This window comes from Lathamus discolor, chromosome 5 (assembly GCF_037157495.1).
Source record: "Lathamus discolor isolate bLatDis1 chromosome 5, bLatDis1.hap1, whole genome shotgun sequence".
NCBI classification, from domain to species: Eukaryota; Metazoa; Chordata; class Aves; order Psittaciformes; family Psittacidae; genus Lathamus; species Lathamus discolor.
Genome location: NC_088888.1, coordinates 7,258,217 through 7,268,021, shown reverse-complemented (window position 1 = coordinate 7,268,021; position 9,805 = coordinate 7,258,217). Strand labels below are relative to the sequence as shown.

General features: G+C 45.4%; 1 protein-coding gene across 3 annotated transcripts; it reads right to left on the bottom strand.

Moving 5' to 3' along the window:
- Positions 1-3,688: 3,688 nt before the first annotated feature.
- On the bottom strand, positions 3,689-9,753 carry MGME1 (mitochondrial genome maintenance exonuclease 1). Of its 3 annotated transcripts, none has more exons than XM_065679597.1 (5): positions 9,455-9,753; positions 7,086-7,695; positions 5,975-6,197; positions 5,372-5,504; positions 3,689-4,142 (listed from the first exon to the last, which is right to left on the bottom strand). In XM_065679597.1, exons 2-5 carry the CDS (start codon positions 7,630-7,632, stop codon positions 3,942-3,944), a joined length of 1,104 nt encoding a protein of 367 aa, XP_065535669.1. In that variant the 5' UTR covers positions 7,633-7,695; positions 9,455-9,753; the 3' UTR covers positions 3,689-3,941. The 3 variants fall into 3 exon arrangements, with proteins under 3 accessions (XP_065535669.1, XP_065535671.1, XP_065535670.1); XM_065679599.1 differs by lacking the exon at positions 9,455-9,753 and adding an exon at positions 9,360-9,441; XM_065679598.1 differs by lacking the exon at positions 9,455-9,753 and adding an exon at positions 8,783-8,896.
- Positions 9,754-9,805: the final 52 nt, after the last annotated feature.

Here is a 9,805-nt window from a genome sequence, read left to right as displayed (position 1 = left end):
TACTAAAATTATTATGAAATTCTCTGCAAGAACCATAAAAATCTTCTCAACTGCCTCAGTTTTGTACAGGCATCTGCTTGGGGTTTTGTGGGGACAAAGCTTCTCGTGGATTTTAAAGCATTTCTAATGATATCAATATTTTATACAACACAACTGTTGGTGCTTGGGACCTTAAAAACAAGGATAGTAAAGTGATGCTACTTTGTAATAAACAAACTTGTCATCCTGTTTCATGGGAAAATAAGCAGGATACTTTAATAAATGCAAAGTCCATGGAAAAAAAGCATCTGAGCTAAATTGTTCAGCCTGGAGAAGAGAAAGCTCTGGGAACACCTTAGAGCAGCTTCCAGTGCCTAAAAGGGGGAACAGGAAATCTGGAGAAGGGCTTTTGACAAGGGCCTGTAGGGACAGGACAAGGGGGAATGGCTTTAACATGACAGAAGATTTAGATGAGCCATTAGGAAGAAATTCTTCCCTGTGAGGGTGCTGAGGCCCTGGCACAGGGTGCCCAGAGAAGCTGTGGCTGCCCCATCCCTGGCAGTGTTCAAGGCCAGGTGGGATGGGGCTTGGAGCAGCCTGGTCTAGTGGAAGGTGTCCCTGCCTGTGGCAGGTGGTTGGAACTGGATAAGCCTTAAAGTCCCTTCAACCCAAACCAGTCTATGATTCTATGACTCACCTGAATGCAAAGGATGCGTGTGCTTAGCTCTGCTGAAACCTCAGCTTTTTCACTGAAGCAGTGGAGGTGCAGCTGAAGCCCTCCCTGTCTAACTGGAGATGCATTTATATGTGTGTGTGTTTTCTTCTTTTCCTCCTGTAGCAGACATTGCTTCTGATTTCCCTCCAGTGTCACTGCCAAAGCATGTCCCTGCTAAAAGAACTACAGCAACCATGAGGTGGCTCATCTATGTGATCTCAGCCAAAGCAAACATTCACAGCAGCAGAGAAAGCAGCAGGTAAAAGCACACAGAATTAAAACCACACTAGATAGAGCAGAGCTCTGACAAGCAGGATGCTGTAGCTGGACTAACTGCCCTGATGGGCTGGTTTTTTCTGCAGAGGACAGTCATTGCCTATAACAGATGCCTTGGGCACGTCAATTTAACAGTCTGGCAAGTTAGTTTAAACTGGTCACAAAGTGGTTTGATTTTGCATGACGCTGGCGACAGCCATCTGCCAATTCTGTTATGGGGCAAAATTGGCACAAGTGTGTGACTCCACAGAGATGCTCCAGAGCTCACACAGGAATGCCCAAGGCAGACACTTTCAGAAGTGCCAGACATAAGTAAAATCCACCACTGTCTTCGAAGCCTGTCTGTCTTCTCTGGGTTCTCTGACGGTACAGACTCGCCCAGGACTTAAAGACAGGTTTACAGAGTGACATTGCCAGTGAAGCTGGCAGCCTCCCTCAGACAAGGCTTTTGTTAAACAAATGAACCCAAGTGAAACCTACAGGAACCCACACTGCCCAGGCTCCAGACTTGTCCTCTTTTCCTAGGAGGGAGGATGAGGCTGAAATCTTGTATGGAACAGAGACATCTAATGGCTGTATAATCACAGAATCACCTAGGTTGGAAAAAGACCCTCAAGATCATCCAGTCCAACCGCTTCCCAGCACTGCCAAGGCCACCACTAACCCATGGCACTGGGGGCCTCATCTACACAGTTTGCGAACACTTCCAGGGACAATGACTCCAGCACTGCCCTGGGCAGCCTGTTCCAATGCCTGACTGCCCTTTGGGGAAGAAATTGTTCCTAATATCCAGTCTAAACCTCCCATGGTGCAGCTTGAGGCCATATACTCTTGTTCTGTTCCATGTTCCTTGGGAGAAGGGCCCAGCCACCTAGTAACTGGCTCCATCCTCTTTTCAGGTAGTTGTAGAGTGATAAGGTCCCCCCTGAGCCTTCTCTTCTGCAGAGTAAACAATGTACTGATGGTGAAGGTAACCCCACCCAAACACTGCCCAACTGTTCCACACTCTCCCCATTTATCCAATCTCAATCAACCCAGGGAATACAGCATGTTTTATTACCTCCTGCTTCCGCAAAGGACATCTCACCTCTTGCTTATGTCCACCCTCTTTGCATCCATGGAGCTATCTCTCACAGAAAATTGACCATATTCAGTGATGTTGAAACACCCACTTGCTAAAATTCTGTGATGTGGGAAGAGACTTGTAGAACAGGTAGAACTTAGCGTGCAATGCAGCGTTGCTGTGGTTAGTCATCTCCAAACCCAGTGTCTCAGTCTCCATGGCTAGTCTTTTTAGACAGAAATCTAATTAAGCTCAGAGCAATCATAACATCACCAGACTGGGTTTGAATAAGCAACTACCACTAAGTTTCATTCCATAGGTTTCCATACTTCACTTCTCTGGAGCAGCAGCGGTTTAAGCACTATGGAGATTTATATTTCTTCATCAGCAAGCCTGCCCACTGAGGTTTTCAGATACCATTCTGGCTGATTTTCTTGAAGCTGATGGGTTGGGCATATTATTTGTAATCTGCAGTGGTATTATGAAAACTCTCACATACCATTCAGAGAAAATAAAGAAAAGGAGGAAAAAAGCTTTCCAGGTGTGCAGCACACAAAGCAATACTGCCTAACATTATCAAGGCTTAATCTGTGTCTTAGAGATTTGATTTTATGAAACAAGCTTCAAAATTACTTCTGTTTTCAGAACACTTATTCAAAAACTTATTTGGAGAAAAACCCCAACCAACACAAAAGCCTCAAAAACCCAACCCCCCAAAACCCAACCAGCAGCAGTTGGTTCCTCAAAAGGCCCAGCTTCAAAGTCATAAGCCTGCTTTTATAAAGGAACTTAGTCGCAGTAACAAATGCTTTAACTTCACACTGGAGATCATTCCGCACCGGTAGGCCCCTCGTCAGCTCAGACCCACAGTGATGTCAGGAGAGCTCAAGGCAGTTGCAGCCTTGGCCTGCACAAAGCCTCACATCCTGATGTACAAAGCCTGTCAACCCTCTCACAGTTCTGCAGAAGGAGCCACTGTAAGTAGGCAAAACTTTTGGAACACTTGCTGTATTGGTTATAGTTCTGCTCCTCTTTTGATAAGACACTTAGAACCACAGACTGGTTTGGGTTGGAAGGGACCTTAAATATCACCCAGTTCCAACCCCCTGCCACGAGCAGGGACACCTTCCACTAGACCAGGTTGCTCCAGGCCCTGCCCAACCTGGCCTTGAACACTGCCAGGGATGGGGCAGCCACAGCTTCTCTGGGCAACCTGTGCCAGGGCCTCAGCACCCTCACAGGGAAGAACTTCCTGATTTCTAATAAAAATCTACCCTCTGTCAACTTAGAGCCTTATCCTGCCACTACCTGCCACTGTAACACCTTTTAACACTTCTGTTAAATGACCACTTGCCTGAGTATTTTAAATAAGTGCTTATGACAACTTTGGTTCTAATTCTTAGCACAGTTTTTCCAGTTGTTGCTGTAAGAAAACCCACAAATAGCAACAAGCCTGTTAACAGATACCTTTGAGATGAGCAAGAACTAAGCTGACTGAAACCCAGTCTGCTATATTCATTTGTTTATCATTTGCATTTCTCTCAGCTCAAGACAATGCAGATGTCATTTTGCTTTAGCTCACTAACTTCATTTTGAAAGCCTCAGTTCCACAACAGTTGTTTTTTTTTGTCTCAAAAATGACAAAAGAAGGATGATTTGATTGAACTTTTTTACTTGATAACAGAAACTTTCCTATCAACCTCAGGCTGTATAAACTATGAGGGGAAAAGCAGAGATTAATAAAGTTGGCTTTGTCCTGGCTGGTCCACCCCAGTCACCTACAGCACAATTAAAAACACAGTCCCCCTTCCCCATTCCAAATTTTCTTCCTTTTTTAGGGAGGGTGAACCCGATATAAAGAAATTAGCCGAAGTTACTCAACAAAAGGTATGTATCAAAATCACAGATTTAACTACAGGATTCTTGCTCTGGCTCTGTGCTCAGACCACTTGCCCCTGCACAGCTTAATTTGGGTGTTTTTTTCTCTGCGTACTCTTCAAGGCGCAAAAGCCACTTATTCCAGTACTCTGAGCACAGCTCAGGAGCCATGAAATGCTGGTGCGCGGGGGAGCCGTCCTTATAGGCAACCACGATGAGTCCACAGCTTACCTACAGGTAGAAACAGAAAGCTGTTGGAAATCCAACATGAAGATACAACTTCAATCAGGAATTCTACAAACTAAACCCCATCTTAACATGTAAGCATCTTAAATAAGAAACAAGGAACAAAGAAAGAGCAATAATTCACCATAAAATACTGGGAGACTGAGGTTCAAACGCTCCGAAGACTCAAGAGTCCAAAGCTCTAACTGACTTCAGTGCAAACCAGAGGACTTGAATTCTGAGTCTCAGAGTGATGAGGTCTATTTAAACCTTGCAGATGCTGACAGAATTCCCAGTTACTGACTAGGTTTTGCCTAGGGTCATATAACCAGACTGATGCCATTCTCCAGCATCAGTCTGAATAGAAATGGTTGCTTAGGTATACTCTGACATCATTCATACTTGACAAACATCTAATCCAAACCCAAAACAGCCACCAGGGTGAAAAGTGGTGGGGGACAGAAGGCTAATAGCAGAATTCTAGAATTACTGCCTATATTTCACTCTGCAAGAATCATGCCTGTTATGTGCTTGTGTTTACTGACCTCTACAGTATCCTAGAAAAGTTCTTTGCACAGCCTATGAATTACTCTGCTTTCTTCTGCTGTTTTCCCCCTTCAGTGTTTTGTATTGAAATAACAATTCTTCAGACCAAGCAGGCCTGGCTACAATTGCATTTGGAGTATTTAAAAACACTATTCCACTGTCTTCTGTGGTTAAGTGATTGACAACACACAGTCTTCCTCTGAGAAAACACTGCACAGCTTCCAAACACTTGAGTAAATCAGTCCCTCTTTTGCTGGTGGGATACAGCAACACATGATGCTAGCAATGCCCTGCCACCCCATTTCCCTGTTTGCAGGCTCTTCTGCTTCACTTCTCACCCTTCCTACTCTTCACATAAACAAAAACCACACAGAACTAAGCACTGGGGGTTGCCCAGATGACAAGTCACTGTGAGTTCATCTGACCCCCTGAGTATCCCTCGGTCCCACTGAGCAGCTCCTTAAAACCACTGAAAATAGACTGCTGACAGGCAAAGGCAGCAGGATTAGCAAGGGCAGTGGAGTTATTTCACAGTATGGCAGCTAAACCTGATCTAAGACTGAGCTGCTTTATCACAAATCCTACCAATAGTTCCATGATGGACAGTAAGTGCTAAAGGCAGTAGGTGGGAAGAAATGAAAACAACATGGGTGCTGCTGCTTGTCTTGGCAGGCAGCAGGGCTACTGACCTGGAAGTCATAATTGGCATCATGATTGATGGCTCCAATATATGCTGCAACCTGTAAAGGGTTGTCAAAAGTATTCTTCAAAGATGGCTTTGGTTTCTCTGAAGTTTTCCAGTCAATCACACACAACTGGCCTCTGCATAAGAGAGCAAGATATGACAATGTTTTAAACTTCAGTTTAGTCATAAGTAAGAAATAAGGGATGAAACAGCAAAGTTGTATCGCTCTCAGCCCGCTTCACCGATGGCATGTTGCTCATGATTATGCCTAAGCAAGTCTCTTCCACATTTTGGTAGTGTAGATCTCCAAGATGAGTACTTAACTAATATCCACTGCAGTTCTCGCCAGCTGCTGAGGATCCCTTAACCCTGCCCTACTCCTACTCTGCTCCCCTAAAGGAATTCTCCACAACAGCGCTTCTAACATCAGGTTCATCCAGGGGAGTTCATCTATTACTATTCTCTTAGAGATCTGGTCCAGCTTCCCCCTCCCCAGACACACCAGCTCCAGCCTGGGACACAGCCTCCCCCATGCCACGAAGCACCACACCACGCAGCACCACACCACGCTGGCATGATCAGGTTTCTTAGAGAACCAGTACCTCACCGATACTTAGCCACGCAGTCTACCAGTCCCAGATACTGAAGAGCCTCATGCTGAACTGCACTTTCCAGAGCTCTCACTTCGCTGATATCTTTCAAGACATGTTCCACACTCGACAAGTAGCCAGAAACAGTGACATCTTCTCTCTGCTCCTTAGTTACCATCTCTTTAGACAGGAATATAGATTCCAAAGTGGCATGAAAGAGATGTCCTTGGAGGAAAAGATCTAAGAAAAATGTGAAAAAACCCCACATTTTACACACTACTCATAATACCTGATAGACTTGTATTCTAGATATTACACAACATAGCTCATAAACCAGTCCTAGTTTATGGACTGAAAGTTTGAGGATATGGTGAGGAAAGGGAATGAGACAGAAAAACAAATGAAATGTCAACAGTGAAATCAGTATCTCTTATATTAATGCTTACTTTTTTCTGCTCTCTAATGACACAGAAACAAAAGTATGATTTTAAATGTACTGTTAATTAGAAGGCATTTGTGAATTTCTGTGAATTAAAAATCTTATTCTAGGCTGCTTTTGCTTCTTCTGCTGCATTGGTTCATTTGAATAGAATTAAATCTCCTCCTGAAATGGGCGGGCAGAGTCCTAGGAGTAAAGGCTTATCTCAGAAATGATTCCAAGAAAGATAAATTTTAAATAGTTATGTAAGGTTAGTTATGCCACATTATTCACTGAAGTGCTTAACTCAAGAAGCACAAACACAGGATATTGAGTTTTAAAAAGCATAATAATTCATGTGAGGAGCATTCTGGTGTTTGTCAATCTTCCTACAAGAGGCTACCTTCTATCCCCCAGGTCCTCCCAGATGCCCACCAATCCTACAGCTTGGAGGAAGTCACCTTTGTAGGTCTTATGAAATGAATCATAGAATCACAGAATCCCAGACTGGTTTGGGCTGGAAGGAACATTAAAGCTCACCCAGTTCCAACCCCCTGCCACAGGCAGGGACACCTTCCACTAGACCAGATTGTTCCAAGCCCTAAATTTCCAAAACACTAGATCTGTAGCAACAGACACTGCAGTTATGCTAGCACACCCGCTGTCCAGACATTGCTTCTGCTTTGGAATCACACTGTGGTTAGACTTACTTTTAGTATACTCTGTAAAACCATCTTTTCCAAGTTCCAGTATCATTTTCTGCTTCCATCTTTCTAGATAAAAGGCTTGCTGTGGAGAAATAGTTTGTTGAAGAATATGGGTAACACTGGGCATTTTTGTCTTGTTATTCTCTTGTAAGGGAATTTTCATGGGGAAGTTTGAATCACTGTTGAGAAGGGGAATCCTCTTGTTCGGGTTTATTAAAGGAACCCAATTCTTTGGAGCTTTTGTTTCAGGTTTAACTGGATGTTTGTGTTGTTTCGGTGGCCCATATAAAAAATTGTCTTCTTCAAATATTGTCTCTGGTGTTTGGGCACTGGTTTTGTAAGAGGTCACAGAGGAGACCAAATTATTGTATTTTTCCTGGTCAACTAGTTCATAGCTGTTCACTTTTTTATTTTTACTATGAAGACATGCGGAGGTAGCCAGACACATAAATGGGAGTTGCTTTTGGCAAGAAGTTATTTGAAAGAGTGTTTCTAGTTTCCCTGTTTTCATGTACAGTAGCTGTAGGAATTTCATTCTGACAGGAAGCATTGTGAGTAGTTGGAATTTTCTTTCTGCTGTTAGGAACAGTCTGTAGGTTACTGTATTTCCACCCTGTGGAAAAAGAAATATGTGATTTCCAGAGTCATAAAACTCTGCCACCAACCTATTTTTGCCCTTTGCCTAACAGAGAACTGCTGTGGTCATAAAGTGTCTTCATACACTTCATGCCACCAAAACTCCTTTAGGTGAGTAATAAAGTAAGAGAAAGAACCAATAAGCAATGAAAAGAGGAAATGATCCTGAAATGAACTGGTGCTGGTCCACAGAACTGAAAGAGAACAAACGTATAAAGCTGTTTCAGGTAGCAAAAGCTGCAGTAGAGGATGGTCTTACAGCAACAGTATCAGAACTGTCATGAAAGTAGACACAAAAAGCTGATCTGCAAAAAACAACCCCCCAAAAGGAGGGTGAGGGTAATAAAATAAAAAGGCTATGCAGAGAGAACGAAGCAAATTCATTGTTGTGAGGTATTAAAACCATGTAAGCCTATAGTGGATGCCCAGCTTAAGGGGATTGTGGCAACAAAGTACTTTTGGGAGAACAAAACAATGTTTTTACTTTTGTATCTCCAGGAGAAAGCAGACAGCAGCAGTATGTGTTATGAAATCAGGAGATGTGAGACTGGGAAAGCCAAAGAAACAGGATGGGCTGCAAGTATATTCAGATTCCACTAAATCAGAGTAAAATAGGAAAGTATTTTTCTAAACTCAGTTTCAAATGTGGCTGTGTGCCAGGACACTTAAAAGTTGAAAAGCAAAACCAGTGTACCAGAAGTATTGTACCCAGCATAGCTTTCAACACTGCATTGGAACTGCTGTGCTAAGTCCTATAAAAGTTTATGCACTTGTGAACACTTGAGTAGTGGCATTTAGATCAACACCAAACACTTGCAGAATTGAGGCCCCATTCTCCTACTTAAAGTTATCTGCTTACCCTGATAAAGTTCCCTTCCACCCACTACAAACAAAAAATGCAGGCGATCACTGCCAACTATCATCGGAATTTTGTTCCTGACAACACTTAAATGTTACTCGTTGTTTTTCCCACACTTCTTAACCAACACTTCACACACTGCCCAAGCCATAGGCACCAGAGACAACAAAAACATACCAGGAGGAGTTATCCTGTATGGACAAACCCTGTGCTCAAGCAGAACTGCAGTGACACCAACGTGTGGGTGCAGACACAGAATCCCAGACCAGTTTGGATTGGAAGGGACCTTAAAGCTCATCCAGTTCCAACCCCCTGCCATGGGCAGGGACACCTTCCACTGGAGCAGGTTGCTCCAAGCCTCCATGTCCAACCTGGCCTTGAACACTGCCAGGGATGGGGCAGCCACAGCTGCTCTGGGCACCCTGTGCCAGGGCCTCAGCACCCTCACAGGGAAGAATTTCTTCCTAATGTCTCATCTAAATCCACCCAGGGATAAGGAGACGTAGTCGGGCTGCCCCCGCGGCCGGCCTGCCCCCCTCCGCGGCCATGCCCACCCAGCCCTGGGGAGTCCGGCCATGAGGCCCGCTCGGTTTCAACCGGGGGCACGGGTGGGCACACCCTTGCCGGTTGCGGTGCAGGGATCGACCACGGACAGAGGTAGCTGCAGGCCCAGCTGCGGGGGCAGGCCGCTGCATGCCCTCCGCTCCCCAGGGCCAGGCGGACACCGCGGCTGAGAAGCCGCCCCTTCACCTCCCCACCGCAGCCGCACAGCCCCAGCCCGCCTTCGCCTTCTCCCCGTCCCCACGCCGAGGCAGCCCCGTTGGCAGCCCCGTCCCGAGCAGCAGCCCCGGGAAGGAAAACCGGGTGCGAGCGCTACCTCAGAGACGCACTTCCCGCCACCGCCGTGGCCTCCGGTGCGCAGGCGCGGTCCAGCCACGGCCAGCACGCTGACTGCACATGTGCACACCGCGGCTTGCTGGTATTTGTAGTTCTTCCGCTCTTCGCAGGGGCTCGGCTGTGGAGTCCCCGAGTGCGGTGCTGAGAGGCAGAGGGGGTGCTTTCTCCTTTTAGCCTTATTTTTTGAAAACCGTTTATGAGAATAACCCGAATCTCTAAAAGTAAGGAAAAAAGACAAAAAAATCCCAACTAACTTCGTGCCGCCATCTTGGATGAAGGCAAGCAGCACACTGCCCTCACCCAACATGGCCGCCGCCCCGCGCGGGGGCCG

Excerpts from the sequence above, each read along its gene's own strand:
- MGME1 (XM_065679598.1), bottom strand. The coding sequence starts at position 8,896 with ATGGCAGGGGGTTGGAACTGGATGAGCTTTAAGGTCCCTTCCAATCCA. Across the intron at positions 6,198-7,085 it reads TTTTACAGAGTATACTAAAA|ATCTTTTCCTCCAAGGACAT; the intron begins GTAAGTCTAACC and ends CATTTTTCTTAG. Across the intron at positions 4,143-5,371 it reads ATGCCAATTATGACTTCCAG|GTAAGCTGTGGACTCATCGT; the intron begins GTCAGTAGCCCT and ends TTCTACCTGTAG.